The sequence below is a fragment of the Mastomys coucha genome, unplaced genomic scaffold (assembly GCF_008632895.1).
Source record: "Mastomys coucha isolate ucsf_1 unplaced genomic scaffold, UCSF_Mcou_1 pScaffold7, whole genome shotgun sequence".
NCBI lineage: Eukaryota > Metazoa > Chordata > Mammalia > Rodentia > Muridae > Mastomys > Mastomys coucha.
Genome location: NW_022196913.1, coordinates 93870130 through 93889080, shown reverse-complemented (window position 1 = coordinate 93889080; position 18951 = coordinate 93870130). Strand labels below are relative to the sequence as shown.

Here is an 18951-nt window from a genome sequence, read left to right as displayed (position 1 = left end):
AAATTTCATCCCTCTTTGGGGGCGTTTGCAGCTTTAATTTGTATTTGATTAACGATGTTAATTTAAACATCTTTACATGGCTTATCTCCATTCTGATGTCTTCTTTTGCCAAGTGATTTTCTCAAAATTTTCACACATGTCAAAAAACTGGTTTATAACTTATTATTAAGTCCTGAGAGTTTCTTGTACATTGTACTCAGTTTCTCCCTGACTATAGTATATTTCTAAGGGCAGAACTTTTAAGCTCTAAAACAGAATGTTATTACTCTAGTTAATTGGAGTCTATGCTTTCTGTGTCCTTTCTAGGAAAGCCTTGTTTTATCCAGAAGTGAAGGTTTTTAGTTTCTTTTGTATGTTTTCTGGTTCAGACATAGGACTATGATCCAGGTGATTAATATTTACATACCGTGAGAGGCCATTCACAGTAGTCCTTCAGCTTTGTGGTTGTTGATAAGAATACTTGTATGACTTCTGAAGTGACCCCTTCCAGTAGCCAGGCAGGATTCCCAGTGGACGGGTAAGGACAGCAAATCACCCAAAAAAACCTTCAACCCAAACTGTGTACTATCTACAAAATGTGCAAAGTTGGAGCAGGGTCTGAGGGAAAAGCCCATCAATGACAGAACCAAATTGAGACACATCCCGTGGGCAAGAACCAATCCCTGACTCTCTTAATGATACTTAGTTATGCTTGCAGACAGGAGCCTAGCATAACTGTCCTCTGAAAGGCTCCGCCCAGCAGCCAATGGAGAGAGATGCAGAGACCCACAGCCAAACCCTGGATGGAGCTTGTGGAGTCTTATGGAAGTGTTGAAAGACCCAGAGGGGATTAGAACCCTACAGGAAGACCAACACAGTCAACTATCATAGGCTCCTGGTAGATCTCAGAGGCTGAATAACCAACTAAAGACCAAGCATGAACTGGATCTAGGCCACCCCACATATGTGGCAAATGTGCAGCTTGGTTCTTCATGTGAGTTCCCCAACAACTGAAGTGTGAGCTGTCCCTGAACCTGTTGCCTGCCTGTGGATCCTCTTCTCCTAACTGGGCTGCCTTGCCTGGCCTCTATGCGATAAGATGTGGCTGAGGCCTGCAGTGATTTGATGTGCCAGAGTGGAGTGATACCCAGCAGGGGGCTAATCTTTCTCAGAAGAGGGGAAGGGGAAATGGGGGAGTAACTATATAATGAGGGACTGGGATAAGAGGAGGGTGAATATTGGGATGTAAAGTGAACAAATAAATTAATAAAAAGAATACTGATATATTAAATAGTTATAATAAATGGTTAATTCATCATACTTTTGCTTATATATTTGCTTTTTATTAGTCAGATGAACATAATTTACACTTGCCAAATTTCAACTAGCAGTATAAAAGTTTATTGAAAATCCCGAAACTCTATACATACTCACTTAAAGAAGTATTAAAAGTGCTATCAGCTTATAGCTTTTTCTTGAAATGGGTATGTGTTTCAAATTTTTATATTACCACTACTAATACATATGCTTAGTTTTAAAATTTACTTATAGGCATATACTAATTATAGGTAGTGTTGGGCTTCCTAAAGACATGTAGTTTTATTAAGTAATAAAAAACTAGTATCCATAAAAGAAAATGTTGTGTATGCCAACTTGAGAGATCCCATATTTGGATAAAGTGTGGTTTAAAGAATCAAAATCTGCCTCTGGCTTTGTAACTTCTAAGCTATGGGACACTGCACTTCATCTTATCCCTAATTCTTAAGAGGGAGTGTTTACCTCATCTGTCAGCAGTAAGACACACGTAAAATATTTAGCACTGTATCCGGCACATAATTACTCCAAAATAAATACTCATGATTAGTATCACCCTCTAGGTCGCCTATGAAGTCAGGACTATTTTCTGCTTTTAGACTAGGAAACTGAGGCCAGAAAAATGAATGCCCATGGCCTTCACTTATATGGCTATTATTGTTTCTAGATAAACTTTTTCAAATTGCCTCTGCTAATCCACTGCTCTGTGAAACTAGCTAGTACCTTTTACCTTATAAATTTCTATTAGCCTGTTGAATACATTTATACCCAAAAAGCCTATTGCTAGAGAACATTTTAAAATATAATTTTGCTGATCAAAGAGAATCTTTAAAATATTCCCTCATTCTGAAAGCCTTAGCTTGGTTTCTATATGAACAAACAAGCACACACATTGAGCAAACTCAACTTACTCCAGAAAAGCTGAAGGTTTGTTTCTAAACACCAAAGAAAATGAAAAAGGCCGACACTCCTAATATGTAAAAGTTCTTGTAAACCAACAAGCAAAAGTTAGATTGTTCAGAATGAAAAAGGGAAAAAGCTGGGAATAAACAATATAAACACTGCTAAAGTGTTTTCAAACTTCACTTTCCCTGCTTTCAGTATTCAGAGAAAGCGGAATGCCACGTCCACTCGTCTACTCCAGTCAAATCCAAAATATTGGGGGTAAAAGCCTGATTAGGATTAGAAGCAATAAGGATCCAAAAGGAGTTCTGTGCCTCCTGGATATTCAGACAGTTGCTGGTATCTCCTAACTCAGATGTGTTCCAGATTAGTCTTTCCAATCGTCAACACGCCCTCATATTTAGGCATAAAGGTACCCCAAGAAATGATTCGTAAAAGGCTAAGATTGAGCATCGTTTCCTGGCCAGCACAACGTTTCCAACCTATCCTAATTTAATACCAAGCTGTCCATAGCTTGGAATTTCCCTCAAGGAATCTGCCTTGCAAGACAGGTTTTCCTCATAGCTAGCAACAGAAGTCAAACACATTATTTAGGGCAGTCCCACAGAAAAAAGAACTGTTTTACACACTAGAGAGTAATCGAAGGGCTTCCCTCACTCAAGGACATTAGCTAGAAGTATTAGGTCGGAACTTCCTAGTCCTTGCCTCCAGCAGAAACGGGGAGGGCACCATTGCTCTTCCGCCTGCTTCACAACTGGATCTTAGTAAGATCACTGACCTTGATGTGACCCCCGCCTACCTACGTGACTCTTGTCATCTGCCCTGCTTGCTGTATGCTACTTAAGCCTGCTTTTCACTTTGTATAGGAGGGACTTGCAGAAGGACTTGCAGAGGGACTCCCACTTGGGGACTTGTGCTGCACTTGCACTGGCGCTCAGACTAGAACTAGAACTTAGATAGGCCAGGACTCAGATTCATGCAATCTGCAGTCCTTTCCCCCACCCCACCCCACCCGCGCCCAGAGCGCTTGGGCCCCGGGGGATGCAGCACCAGTCCAGAGGAGATAGCTGCTGCTTTAGACCCAGTATGTTTCAGCCTCAGATGTACCTCAACTATTGAGCTGCCAGATTTACCATCTCTCTTTTGCAATGACTGTAAAAGTCTGATGCCATTTCTAAGAAATACATTCAGGTCCTGTACTTCATGTGTCGTCTCTGCCATCATTTCTTCGCCTACACCTTGTTGACCTGATTAGGACCCCGTTTCTCCCGTGGGTTGAGGGAGGCCCAGATCGGTCGGCCACAGTGGAGAGGGACTGATTCTGCCAGTATAAGCACAAGGTGACCCCGTGGAAATACTGAATGACTTAAAACCCGTACATTTTACCTCTAAGAAGTTGTCATTCATTAGTAACCATCAGTGACAGAGTGGACAGTTGGCAACAGGAGTGGCAGCTTAGAGCAGAAGCTTAGTCTCAAGCAGGAAGCAGAGAGGGCACACACTCAGAGCCTCAAAGTCACATACAGTGACTCACTCCTGCAACAAGGCGCCTCCTGAGCGTCCCCAACAGGACCAGCATCTGAGGACCAATGCCAGGGTTTATGGGGAACATTCTAATTCAAACCACCATGGGCAGCAACTCAAGCAGGCACACTAATAAGGACATGTAACCCAAGAGGTAATGAAATCTTACTGTTTATTGAAAAATTAAATAACCAGGAGTTAAAACATTTAAAATATATAAAAATAACATAGATTAAAATAATGTGGAACTGTAAAAATAAGTGCATTAGTTAAAAATCCTTTAACTGAGTGTCACAACACTATATAAATAAAGGACACTATGGTAACTGAGTGTCACAGCACTATACAGATACAGGACACTATGGCAACTGAGGGTCACAACACTATATAAATACAGGACACTATGGATCCTCTTTACAAATGTAAGCATCTATCCTTTGAGTAAAGTTTATAGGCGTTGTACAGTTTTCTAAGTAAAGGTAGATGGAGCCGCTTATTTCTTGCTCATCTTTTCTACCACCCATTCGATCACCTGGGGAAGAAAACAGATCCATGATTATAGAATCACTCTGTGCAAAATACACATGGTAAAACAACTTCTTACATCTTCAAAACTAAGCTCTGGGTGTGCCCTCCCTCCAAGGCACATCACTGTCCTTACCGCCAATCCCCGTTTACTCCAATATTAAAATAAGTATATTAAGCCTCAACTGTTTTTTTTCTTTTTACAAGACCTTCAAAGATAGTACAGAAAATGTAAAGTAGAAAGACAACTTTCAGTCTTTATACTTAAAGATATTTTATTGTCCAAATTAAGGGCATCTTGAGTCCCACATGCAAAGCTGAGTCCTGTGACTGTCCTCAGTGGGCCAGACAATGGCTCAAGCCACTTCCGTATCTTTATTAGAAAGTACCTTTGGAAATGTTCACTCGAAAGAGATAAACCAAACTTGAAAAACAGCTAATCAAAATAGAGTATTTTTCCTAGTTCTTTGAATTATTTTTTTCATTTTTCTTTTAATATCATTTGAGAAAGTCTTTTTTGATAAAACTACCTATCAAGTGTTATTACACTTTGTGTGAACAAGTCTATTGTTCTATTTTTACCATAAGTGTAAACAGCAGAACAGCAACCTTGAAACAAAATTTCAATTTAATCGAATGTGGCTTTTGGAGAATTACTTACTTGCACCACATTGTTGTTGGCTGTTTTCTTCATTTCTTCAAAGAGACCCCTAGATGTTTTCAGATCCTAGGCATTAATGAAACACAGCATTTGGAGCCTTGTTTATTACACTAACAGTAGCCCATTATAAATGAATTTGAGGTTATCCCAAAGAATTCTACAAGTGCCACTGCAATTAGGAAAAGTATTGCCCAGAATCAATGTAGTAATAGAGTCTCATCCTGAAATACAGAAATTCTCTAACCAAACACAGACAGACAGGCAGACAGACAGACAGACAGGCACACACACACACACACACACACACACACACACACACACACACACACACAGTCCCACATCCCATGTCTCCAACAGTGCTGGCCCATGCTCACCCTCACACTGGACCACTGATGCTTTAGTACTTGGGAAATAAACATTTGGTTTCTACTAATTGTTCAGATATGTATTTTTTTCTTCTTTTTTAGCTATTTCACTCCCCACAAACAGGAATAAAACTAGAGTCTTACTTTATAAAATATGGTTAGGCTGGGTTGGGCTCAGTGGTAGAGTACCTGTGTTGCCATGTATAAAATCTTGTGTTTAATTCACAGAAGGTGGGGGCAGACAGAGGAGGTGGAGAACATATCAAATTAAAACACAAAATTAAAATAAAAGCTTAATTGAACAAAAGGAGGAAATGCAGTCCTGTCAGAAGCAGGTAATAGCTCACAGAGGCGGCCACTCTGAATTCTAGCAATTCCTCCTGTGTGTACTTTCATGTCTCCATCTGCCATGCTTTGCTGGTCTCTGATGATTTAGCAATTTCAGAATGACTATGAATAGCATGGATTATTAACAGTCAAATCCAGGTCTATGCCCAACACTACCTTCTCTTTCTCTACAGTACGATTACCTCACAGCTTGGCATTCATAATTAGCTTGTGCTTGCTTTATTTTATCTAAGCAAAGGCTGTGTAACCATGAGGCAATCCGTCTACTGTGGCCATGTCTTTCATTGAGCTCCTACACTTCCTCTAGAGAAATGACCTGGTTATTGGTTGGTTGTTTTTTTCTCCACCAACAGTGTTCCACCTACATAACTCTGATATTTCCCCCTCTGACAGTGGGTTGACTAAATGCCTAACAAAGCTTTTTAAAACATTGACATATCCTGGATAATCTCTCACTTCTATTCTCTGTGGAGGTTTTCTTTCCAACTTCATTATCGTTCCTTAACCCACAGATCTTCCGCTCGCCCCAGTTGCCTGGAGTCTCCCTAGGCCAGGCCCACTGGGGCTTGTTTGTCTCATTCTCAGTCAATTTTTGTTTTATTTCTTGTTTTAGCCTTTTATGTGTTCCACTTGGTTTTCTCACAGATTCCATAAAAGAGAAAGATATAATTTAAATCCTTTTCTGGGTTTGAAAGTATTGTTATTGAGTCTTCTCATCTGATTGGATTATAGACCAGAGAGGTCCCTCTGGATTGATACCAGATAGGTCACCTTCCCTCGGAACTAGAAGGTGCTTTTTACTGTCTTCGAGTGTCCCGAGACACCCTGGAGAAGCTTGATATCATTTAATTCTTGGTTCTTTCAATAAGTAAGCACCCTTTCTCTTAGGAAATCTCAGAAAATCTTCTAGACACTTGGAGCTCATACATCCCAGTGGCTTGCTGGCATGTTTACTCACTGACTTGGGTAAGCAGCATCTTTTCCAGCAAGAGGTCTGGGTTCTTCATTTCTGGGAACTTTTAAAAATTTTTATAATATTTTTTATTTGTTGAATTTATAATATATCATTTTCTCCATTCATCTCCTTCCTCTAACTCCTTCCATGTAAGCCTTCCCCTACTCTCTTTTAAATCTATGGCTTTCTTTTTATTTAATTATTGGTGTGTATGTGAGAGAGTGTGTGTGTGTGCTCATGTGAGTGTGTGCGTGCACGTGCGCATATGCATGTCCCTATTCTTGTTCAGGCCATGTTTAGGGAACCATGTTAAGACTTCATCACCAAAATTAAAACAGAAAGAGATGGAAATCCTAAGCAGATCTATAACAAATGAACAGACTGAAACAGTAACAAAAAAATCCTGAGCCTGACAGATTCACAGCAAAATTCTACCAGAATGTAGATCTGAAAGATCTACAGCCAAACTTTCTTAAACTATTAAAAATAAAAACAAAATAACAACCAAAACCAAACAAAAAACCATTAACAGGAAGATCATTCTCAAACTCCTTCAATGAAGCTTGTCTCTCTCTGACACCTAACCAGGCAACAACACAACAAGGAGAACCACGGCCAATCTCCCTGAGGAATGTAGATTCAAAAACACTCAACAAAATGCCTACCACCCAAACACAGACATACATCAAGAATATTATCCACCAGGGAGAAGGGTGGCTTCATTCCTGAGATGCAGGGATGGTTCAACATAAATGGACAAAAGACGCAGAAAAAGCATCTGACAAAATCCAACGTGCCTTCCTGATAAAAGTCCTAGAGAAAGCAGGGCGGAGGGAACATACTTCAGTCTAATAGAAGCTAGAGAAGAGAGACTCACAGCAGCAGCATCCTGTGAAGAACAACTGGAAGCAACCCCACAGGTCTCAGGAACGAGACAGGGCTGTTCGTTATCTACACTCCTTTTCAAGACTGTGTTGGAAAACATAGCCAGAGCAATAAGGAAAGAGAAGGGAATCTCTGGATACAAAGGGGACAAGATTAATCCAAGGACTCCTGTTTGCAGGTGGCATATCATACAGAAGAGATTCCAAAAATTCTACTGGAAAACTTCTAGGAACAACAAATTCAACAACGTGGCAGGATACAGAATCTACTTGCCTAAATCAATAACTTTTCTATACTTCATCAGTAAACACACAACGGAGATCATGGACACAAGCCCATTTGCAACAGCCTCAAAAAAAAAAAAAAAAAAAAAAAGAGTATCAGGAGGTGAGTGAGTCCCTAAAGAAAGCTTAGCTTTATTTTTGACGATTTTCTTCTCCCACAGCCTCTATCTTTGAAGCTCCTGTGATCAGTAGAGGGTCTTCTGGATCTAGCCTCCATCTTCTCTTTCTAGAGTTCTTCATGTTTCTTTCTTACTATTTGTAGAAAAACTTCCAGCTCAGCTGTGCAGTGTTTCTATTAAATTGGTTTCCTCAGGCCTTTAACTAAAGGGGGCTTTGTACTCGTGTGTGTGGTTTTGGTGACAGCATGTAGTTCTAGTTTTATGGGCAGTTTCATTTCTGGGAGGATTCTCGTGTTTATAACTTTTCTTCCACTCTCTACCCTTTCAGAGTTCTCTTTACATGTCGGCTTCCCTTGAGTCAGAAGGTATCCCAGTCTGCGAGCCCTTGGCGAGTCTCTTCTTAGAAGAGAGACACTGAAAGTCTGGGAGCCTTGAGTGCTGAGTTTGGTGGCTTTACAGGGAAGAGGACCAGATGACAGCTGGCTTCTCACTGCCAGCTCTCTCTTTGCCCTGGAGACGTTCCTGTCTGAGGTGTGGGCACAGAACTGTTCCAAGGCCCTCTAGTCACCGCTGTGGAAGAAGGCCATCCACTATGGTTTGTTTAGCTCCTCTACCTCCTCTGGCTTCTGCTGGCTGAAGCAGCACCAGCCTTACTGGTATTTCATGTAGAAACAAGGTGGGCTTCTTATAACTTTGTTTACTCTGTGTGTGCTTTCATGTGTTTTCTAAAATACTCAGCAAAATATACTTGTCTAGTTTTTTCTTACTTTTGCCACTTGATTTTTGCAGTGGTGCTGCTCGTCTTGAGCAGACTTTAAAGAGGGTACCGAATGCATATGCCAATCCTACACTTTTACCCCAAGACCTACTTCTGCTTGCTGGTTAGGTCTCAGGCAGAGAAGATCAAACAGCACCCAAGTTTGAGAAAGCTAACATTCAACTGTCATCTAGGGGCTAGGAGAAGCTCAGTGGGAAAGAATGCCTTTTGTGTAAGCACAAGGACCTGAGTTCAAATCCTCAGCACAGGTAGAAAAGACCAAGCATGGTTGTGTAGTCCTCTAACTTCAGAGTTAGGAGGTGGAGACAGGAGGATCCTAGGAGCTCAGTGACTAGTCATGATAGCCAAAATGGCAAGATTCCAGGTTAGTGAGAGACTCTGTCTTGATATTCATCTTTGGCCTATGAATGCATGCACAATATACCACACACTCACAAGTACACAAAAACACATGATTTCAAAAATTAAAAAAAAAAGGAAATTATCACCTGAATAGCCCCTCCCCCACCCAACTCCTTACATCTGGCCAAAGGTAACAGCTGCCTCTTTATTACTTTTTGTAATAAAATACTATACTCACCATTTAGCTTCATATAGCTTAATTATAAAATAATTACCCGTTAATGCTAAAGCTCTGCTTAGTGTAAGGCCTGTTAGGAAGAACACTAGGCTTCTGATTGAAGCAGCTTGCTATACATAAGGCTAACATCAAACAAGCAAATATAAGCAGTTTCACTGCAGTATTTCTGCCTCGTTTAAAGCAGCCCGGCAACAAGTGTACGCAGATAACATAAAACCTATGTGCACACATCTAACAGCAAGTGTACACAGATCATATAAAACCTATGTGCACACATCTAACAGAGACATCAGACCATGAAATCAACCCAATCGTCAGTAGGGAAGACACCACACCTTGAGGTAGAACTTGGATATGTCGAAGAGTCTCTGGCTGCAGGCAGTGAAGCTCTCGTGGGCCTCGGTGATGTGGTGCTTCTTCAGGGTTTCTGTTACCACTTCCTTCAGCATCTTCAACAGAAAGAGACACCTGGTTGACATTTCCCAGAAATGACGCCACTATTTCAATTTTGATGATGAACAAATTGTGAATTATACAGTCATTTGCCTGTACTAAAGATAAATATGGTTGTTCTGACAAAAAAACCCTTGAGGAAAAAAGCAGCCTGTAACATCTCCATGCCTATCCACGTGTCGGGACTCAAGTTCAGAGGGAAATGCCTAGTGTAACTGTTGAAAGGAACCGAGATCATGAGCTGTGACCTGAAATCTGAATGCCTAGTTAGTTACACAGCAGGGAAATCTTCTTTAGAAGAAAGATCTCAAACATGGAAAATCAAGAGGGGGTGTTCATAATATTCCTGTTTTGACATACTAACAGGCCAGCCTTTACAATAAATAATCAAGTTCTGTCTAATTTTGTGTTTGTGTCCCTCACAGCCCCTTCCCAGGTTTTCCTCATGGACCTCTTTCCTAGCCACACTGACTACTGAACTCACGGCTTCACACATGCTAGGCAACTCTTCTACTCGGGAGCTCCAGCCTTCACTATCCTTCTAGATGACTTTAAGTTCCAGATGTTATTTTATTCTTCATAAACCCATTAGGCATATTTTTATTTTTATTTTTTTTAAAGATTCACACAATGAAGTTTCTTTTCACGCAGAACTGAGAAAGCAGGAAGTTTTTACCCGTGTGTGTTTCTGGGATCGTGATTCCTTAATTTGCTTTGATGATTTTGGTTCGTGTGCTTGTTTTTGTCCTGAACTGCTCTTTGTGGTAACTCTGGAAGCTTCCCAACCAGGAAGTGAAAGGCCTGACACACAGCGCTCTGCCCGAGGCTTCCTGGATGTCCCTGCTTGATGGTAATGATTACTACTGCAACTTGCTTGAGAAAGCAAACAATCAGAACTGTCTGATTTCGTAATTCTGTAAGGAGGAAAAAAGTACAAATGAAATGAATCAACAATTGAGCCTATTGTTCGCTTTAACTATTTTCATTTAAACACAAATCCAAGAAAACCGAAAATCTCTTGCTAATTTGCATAAAATAATCAACACCAAACAATGAAGCTGTTCCTTTAGTTCTGTGACTTATGCACTGTGATTGTGAGGTCAACTTGACAGGATCTAGACTCCCCAGACAGATGGCCTGGGAGCGTGCCTGTGGTGGGTTATCACGTCTGTACTGGTCGCTGTGGAAAGACCCATCTTACCGTGGGTGGGCCCTTCCTTTGGGTTAGACCTCTGCAACTATCTTTGCAAAGTAAGTAACTAAAGACAAATACAAGTAGAACAAAAAGTGGTTCTTATTTCAGTGTTTCAAAACCATTTATATTGCTTCCACAGTGACTTAGAACTATTTTCCTTTTTCAAAACAGGCATTAGTGCCATCCCTCTGCTCCTCTCAGGCTACAGTACAACACAGTATACAGTAAACTTTGCCTGAACAGAAATCTTTTTAACGGCTTTGCTTTGCAACTTAATCAGGCATAGAAAAATGCCATGAACTAACAAAGACGTCATAAAAATCATTTAGCTATTTCATAGCAGGAAACAGTATTTTCAAATTTTTACCTATTCAAATGGTCTTGAAAGTTTTATTTCTACACATTTTATAGTTATCTTAAAGGCTTAAGTATAGCCAGAACTTACAGCATATTTTATATACCCGGGGCCTAAATCTAACACATCTAAAGATCTATAAATTCAGTATTTATTTTATCAACATGTAAATTCCAATATATTTGGACTATTTAGCTAGCAAAACAAACTGTCTTGAAAAGTTCCATAAAATGTACTAACAATGTACACTTTAAAGCTTTATTTACATGTAACGAGTGGTTTTAAATGGCCCCATGAAGCCTCTGGGTTGAGGGACAATGCAAATAAGAGAAGGAGCAAAGAGAGAGTTAACAAGAAATTCCACCCTCAGCTATCATCTTCAAAGGGCACGTGAGCCTTCACCTACTGGTGACACCTCTAGAGCTCTTGACTTGACAGCTTTACACTCCCACTGTGCTAATGAGCTGTGCATGAGCACAGAAAGCAAAAGCTCTTTGTTTTTCCAAGTCATTTCTTTTTATAACTTATAGGCAAAGCCAGGTAAGTACTCAAAATACAAACGAACTTCCTAGTATGAAGGAATGTATCTAAAAACCTATGCAGACATTAGCATAAAAATATGAGGCAGACATGAAAAGCAATCCTCCAGTGAACAAAGTACTTCTCTGGAGAGACTGCTCCTGTGGACTTGACAGGTCACCTTTTCTGGGGGTAAAGGCAACTGGGGTCTTTAGATCTCCGTTTCAATCCAGAAACTTCAGTTCGGAGCTCGCCTTGCAGTGCTTCTCCTTCAGTGACACTCTGAGGCTCTGACAGAACTGCAGGGGACGGAAGAGGGCTCAGCATGGTGGGGACTGGAAAACTGTCTCTGGTGCAGGTGGTTTGCGTCTCATAACGAATAAGGCGAGACTGGAGTTCAGAAAATCCCCCATCTCTTTCTAAAGCTTTTTGGCCATCCAGGCAATATCTGAAATGAGGAAAGAGCATTGAAATCAAACATCCAAGAGAACAATGGGGTCTTTTTCCCTTTCTAAAAGAAAACAGCAAGGCACTGTCTTAAAACTTACCTAGTTTCCTAACAATTGTTGGAAAGTTGGCTGAATGGCCTACTTCTTAGCAGCTCACAGGTTTTTTTTTTTTTTCTAGTTTGCTATTGGACAGAAAGATTTACGAATGTGAAGATCAATCTAATTCCTCTTTGACTGCACTTTTGTGGCAAAAGATTCAATTCATCCTTTGGATTATGTCCAAACTAACATGGCTGCTGTTTTAAAACTCTAGCCACCCGACTTCTCAGCACTGACAGGGATGCAACTATGGGAAATGCTGACTCTGCTAGAAAGGGCGAGTTTACTGTTAGCACAAAGACTTATAGGTATAATAGTATTCAAAACTGAAATTCACTTGTCACCCAACATACAGATTTTCTTTTAAACATGTTGGTTGCCTGTATATCTGGGTTCTGGTTCACCTTAATCCAGTGAATCAATGACATATTAGCTGTGCAACTGCTTCTGGACTCAAAATCCCACAACCATCTCAAGCACAACCAATAAGCATGCAGGAAAAGCACTGAAGACCTTGCAAAGCTCTCCACATCCTCCCCTTTCCATAACTGCATCAAGGACCACAATGTCTTCACCATAAATGATGGTCCAAGTAGAACTGGCACAAACCTTTTTCTGTCATCTATCCTTTCCACCTATAAAAGGGATCTAACATGGTCCCTAATACCAGAACTCATCTCCCAAGGAACACATCAATTCTTAGACACCCAACAGCCCCATGAGGCTTTCAGAACTTTATTTTTCCCTCAGGAGACATCTTTGATTTCAAAAATTATAGACTACAGATTTATATGGATTTAAGTCCTGGTTCCTTTACCTATTAGCTTATGTGAATTTAGCAGATTATTTTATGCTTCTGCTGCCTAATGTGCAAAATGTGATTTGAACTACTTATGGAAGGAGGCCCTATCAGGATTATTTGTGAGTAGTCTACTAGGGTCATATTTCAAAACATGCAATAGCCACCAAATGGACAAGGCTGCCTCCATTATCCCCAGATTTATCTTCTACCATAGTGCACATTACAACACACCAGGCACATGCAGCATAATCAGAACGTAAACTGCAGTTGGTGACTGCAGAGCCCGGGTAATCATTTAGTTACTGGTGTAACATCCCTTAGGTTAAGGAAGAAGGGTCATCTTGCTCGAGTCAACGCATGGGTAGATCTTATAACCCATTGGAAACCTGCATATATACACCACGCGCAAACTCAGCCACTGACACCTCCAAAAAAGGGTTTAATGATGATTCTAAGACAAAAAGAGAATACACAGAACAGCTGGCAGAATAAAGGTCATTGTTAGGAGAGGAACAGTGGTGTCTGTTCAAGGGTCCAAAATGACTGAGTCCTGTAGAATGAATAAATCTAGAGCTCTAACATACAGCATGAGGAAACCATGTGTGTTCTATTCTGCACATTTCCTACCATTAGACTTTCAATGCTTATTATACATGACAAAAAGAAGTGACTGTGTGAGGTGTGGCTGTTAGCCTGACTGTAGTGCTATTTCACTCTGTAGATATGCAGCAACACAGTGTTACATATCTTACACATACAGCAGAAATTCAAAGTTGCTTCCCTGATCTTAAAGTGTAGTAGTGTAGACTGGAGGAACCCTAGTCTAAACTTGAACTATGTGAAATCAGTGTTTCAGTCAGAGGACTGACAGGCAAAGGAGTGGGTTTAGATCACACATCCTGATATTTGGTTCTTTTTCTAGCCTTTGGTTTAGCTTATTTTGTGGGAAAAAAAAAAAAAGCAATAACCCCGAGGTTACTCATACTGTCAGGGGATATAAATAAAAAATACAGTAAAATGAAGAACCATGAATTTGTGCAAAGACTCTGAGCAAGAAGCAATGCAGTACCAAGGACTGCACATGGAGGGGTCTGATTGTTCAGGCAGCATGTGTATAGTAAGGATTGCAATTTGATCATCAATAGGAGGAGAGGAGCTCAGCCCTGTGAAAGTTCTGTGCCCCAGTGTAGGGGAATGCCAGGGCCAATAAGTGGGAGAGGGTGGGGTGGCAGGCATGGGGAGGGGGAGTCAACAGTGGTTTGTTTTTGTTTGTTTCTTTGTTTTTTGGAGGGGAAACTGGGAATGGAGAAATGTACATGTAAATAAAGAAAATATCTAAGAAAAAAAAGAAAAAAAAAAAGAAGCAATGCAGTATCTGATGAGCCTGTATACTGAGCTGTTTGGAGAGAAAAATATCCCATGATTACACAGGCATTTCTGTACTATAGTGTCTTGTTTCTAAGGCGTGGACTTTTAACTGCCATTTAATCCTAGGTACTCCCAATGCCCTTCAACTGGATTATGCACAGTGCGCATGCTCCCTGCGCTGTTATTAAAATGCCCTTTAAGACAAAGTGACATGGTAAAGGAGAGACATCTGAAGTCAGGGAAATATTTATTGTTGGACAAATGATTAACAGTTTCATATTTTCTACATAAGAATAGCTAAATGTTTTATGGTGGCTGTGCTGGTGAGTTTTCTGTCAACTTGACACAAGCTAAGGTCATCAGAGAGGAGAGAACTCCAGTTAAGAAAATGCCTCCATAAGATGAAGCTATATAGGTAAGCCTGTAGGTCAGTTTCTTAGATAGTGAGTGATGCAGGAGGGCCCAGACCATTGTGGGTGGGGCCACCCCTGGGCAGAGTGCCCTGGGTTCTATAAGAAATCAGGGTGAGCAAGCCATGAGGAGCAAGCTAAGCAGCACCTTAGATTCTCGCCCCATGTGAGTTCCTGTCCTAACTCCCTTCATCCTGGACTATGAATGCGGAAGCATAACCCAAATAAAGCCTTTCCACTCCTCCCTAACTTGGTTTTGGTCATGGTGTTTCATAGCAATAGCAACCCAAACTAAGCCAGTAAGACTGTGATAAATGCATCTCATGATACTGTAAATAAAACACCATAAGGGTTTAGGACAGGAATGCACAAACAAGCATTCATTAATATTTTAATAAATGAACATGAAGAACATATTGTTTATAAATTCAGATGTACCATTAATATTTTTCTTATTAAATTAAAGCAAGAGAAAATAGGGAGATGAAGCATAAGATAAACAAAACTAAATTACTTGTGGAAATACAATCTACCATGTGGTCATAAGACAGGCACTCCAGCCACATATTAGGATGCAAGTATTAATGATCCATTCAAACCAGTGCTTCCATGAGCTTCTAGGGCCAAAGAAGCAAAAAGCAGCTGTGTCCTGGGGTGTCTGTTGGTGCAGCAAGGCAGACATAACTAGCCCTGCTTTTGCTCACCATGGTCATCCCTGATAAGATAAGCACTGCTTACTGGTTTCGACTCTCAGATATGAGTTACATGCAAACTATCTAGAACTTCCACTTAAGTTTCATTATAGGTTAGGATCATTACATATGTATTCATGAATATTAAGTAAAATATTAAAAATAGAGTTGAGGGCTCTAAACCTATCAAAATTAGGGAGCAGAACTTTATAGGTCATAATATAAGGAATAGGATTTTAAATATAAATTTAAAAACACTGGCTTTGGGTGTGGTGGTGCACACACCTTTATTTCCTGAATTGGGAGGTAGTGGCAGGTAGATCTGCCTGGTCTACATAGCAAATCCAAGCTGGCCTGGGCTATAAACAGAGACTTTGTCTCAAAAAAGAAAGAAAGAAAAAAGAAAAAGCAACCAAGCAAACATGGGAAATGGTCCAGTGGGTAGCAGTGCTTGCTAGGCATACACAAGGACCCGAGTCCAGCACACAGGGCAAAAGGCTGAGGATGGCCGTGTACTCCTGTAACCCCAGCCCCAGAAGAGAGGAAACAGGGAAACAGGATTGCTAGAGCATTGCTGGCAACCAGCCTGGATAAAAATCACTAGCTCTGGGTTCAGTGAGAGACCCTGAAAGGAATAAGGCAGAGAGCAACACAGGATGTCCAACTCTGGCCTTTACATATGTATGCACAGTCACACACACACACACACACACACACACACACACACACACACACACACACACACACACACACACACACATGTATACACACACACATTCACACCAATAAATGAAACATAAGTAAATAAATAGCAATCAAATCACAGAAGAAAAGGGAAGATGCATTCCCATTTTTCATAGCAGACATTTTGGGTGGAGACAAACAGTGTTGCCAGAAGGTATCCTTTAGGAGTAAACACTAAGAAAAACTGAAGCCAAATAAAGCCAAGAATGTGCTTCTGAAACGTAGGACTGGAAGCAAGCACCAATGAAGAAGAGAATGTGATATGGAGGTTAGGGGAGTGAACATGGGGGAAGCATGAGTGGGGGGTGGGAGAGAAAGGGTGGGAGAGAAGGGATGGAGCAGTAAAGGGGGACAGCTGATAACTAAAACTAAGGGTGGCTGAAAAAGCTATACAGAGGCCCACTACTTTGTAGAGTAAGTAAAAACTTTAAGAGTTTGAAGGTAAGTACTCTGCATGCATGGATGCTGCTGCTCCCAGAAGACAAAGGTCATTAATGAAAATCTCGTGCCAGATATATGCATCTCTGTATGAATGGTTAGGGCAGCTCCATTAGAGAAGGGAAAAGTGTTATCAAGATACATTGTACGAATGTGTAAAACTATCAAATTAAAAGTAAATTAAAAGAAAAAATTAACGGCTGTAGTAGGTTCTAGGGCCACTGATCCTAGAAAAAACCCATTACTATTGTTTTGCAAAATATCTGTGCTCTCAAAGGACACTCTCAACACTTATGTTTATACCCCTAGGACAGTACTGCACCCAGCCTTCCTCAGAGATGCCTCTGTGTGCTGGAGGCAATGGTTAACAGGCTCATAACTGCTCAAAGTGCTGAGGAAAACCAACTGCTGAATGTTCAGCTCTAGGCCCCCCTTTGCAGCATACCAGGGAGTGTGTAAGTGGAGGCAGCACTGTCAGCTGGAGCCCAGGGAGAGATGCTGGGAAATGTGTCTTCCAGATATGACAATGGCCATTTGGAACTCACAAAGCTGTGGACACCAGCACAAGAGCCGCCTAAGACTGGGCCTATCAGTGTCCCATCATGGATTCAGGAAAGGCTCCGCCCTTCCGGAGGAGCTTCTGCACTTAATGGTGCTCAGGGGTGGTGGAGGTGGGGGTATTTTCTTCCGTGGTGTAGCCATTGATAAGTTGCTCTTATCTGCTATAATTACTATGTACGCAACACTAGTTAAACTTAATGGCAACATAACACACAGAGTTTCAAGGTAGTGGGCGGAGAGTTTGCTGAGGGGAAGGTGGTCAGAGGGAGCGGGAAAGGGATAAGAACCGGGTAGAGTAAGGTGAATATGAAAGTCAACTGAAATGATATGATGTACACAGAATTAACGTGTTTACATTCTAAGTTCATCTACTCCTTTCTAAGCAATTACAATCTAATTAGTGACCAGAGAACCTTTGTGTGACCTACAGAGAAAATACGTACTAATAATGTATGGCCCAAAAAAATTTAATAAAAATATTGCATAACTAAAAAAGATACATAAATGAACCACAACAAATTAATAATCAAATAATTTTTCTTTAGTAGAATATGCATTATATACTAGTTTTAGCATATACTTTGTTTGGGGTCTGCATCAACTGATATCATCTTATTTCACGTGCAGTACACACTTAAAACAAGGCAGCTGTAGCAACAATACAATATAAATAAAAACTTACTCAATTCCGTGGTAATGGCATTCTGAGGCTTTTTCAAAAGGTAAGACCTGAAGTTTTCCAGGACTAAGCTCTGGTGTCAAAACAAAAGGCTTTTCCCTGAAATGAAAGGGGTTTCATTTGTATTTAAGGTTTGCTACATGACAGAGAAAGTTAAAGTTTCTAAGGAGACAAATCTGACTTCTTTCCCTACATGAGGTGTTTTTGTTTTTGTTTTTGTGTTTTGTCAACTTGACATGAGCTAGAGTCATTGGGGAAGAGGAAACCTCAGCTGAGAAAATATCTCTAACAGATATGGCTGTAAGCAAGCATGTGGGGCATTTTCATGAGTGGTGATTTAGATATGGGAGGGTCCAACTTACTGTGGACAGAGCCACCTCTGGCAGGTCCTGGAGGGAATAAGAAAACAGGCTGAGCAATCCATGGGGAGCAAGCCTGTAAGTAGCACTTCTCCATGGTTTCTGCTTCAGTTCCTGCCTCAGGTTCCTGCCCCGAGTTCCCTCATGGACTTTGTAGAAGTGTAAGCCAAGCTGCTTTCAGTCATAATTTATCACGGCAATAGAAACCCTAACTAAGACTTGAAGCATGCAAGACAAGGGTACCTGGCCATAGTGGTGCAGGCCTGCAACTTCCCAGCACCTAGGAGGGGGAGGTGGGAGGAGCACCTCAGTCCCAGGCCAGCCTGGGCTGGGTGGTGAGTACCTAGGAGGGGGAGGTGGGAGGAGCACCTCAGTCCCAGGCCAGCCTGGGCTGGGTAGTGAGCACCTAGGAGGGGGAGGTGGGAGGAGCACCTTGAGCCCAGGCCAGCCTGGGCTGGGTAGTGAGTTCAAGGCGGGACTGGGATAGAGAATGAGAACCTGCTAGGTGTAAGACATTAACATAGCCTGAAAAGCCTAAAAAGGCAATGAGACAGGCTAAGTCTGTGCCCTTTCCCTCTTTGTTTTCTGTGCCTCCATTTTTTTTTTTT

The 18951-nt window shown here is 41.1% G+C and overlaps 1 protein-coding gene across 2 annotated transcripts in view; it reads right to left on the bottom strand.

The window, feature by feature from the left end:
* Positions 1-3981: 3981 nt before the first annotated feature.
* Mtbp (MDM2 binding protein) overlaps positions 3982-18951 on the bottom strand; it is a 66425-nt gene continuing 51455 nt past the window's right edge. Inside the window, exons 17-22 of one of the 2 annotated variants that reach the window (XM_031358029.1) lie at positions 17988-18083; positions 11924-12190; positions 10350-10587; positions 9556-9669; positions 4907-4972; positions 3982-4252 (exon numbers count right to left, since the gene is read on the bottom strand). In XM_031358029.1, the coding sequence (XP_031213889.1) occupies positions 4214-4252; positions 4907-4972; positions 9556-9669; positions 10350-10587; positions 11924-12190; positions 17988-18083 (820 nt within the window). In that variant the 3' untranslated portion in view covers positions 3982-4213. The remainder of the gene's footprint in view (positions 4253-4906; positions 4973-9555; positions 9670-10349; positions 10588-11923; positions 12191-17987; positions 18084-18951) is intronic. The other variant, XM_031358030.1, reaches the window with a different exon arrangement.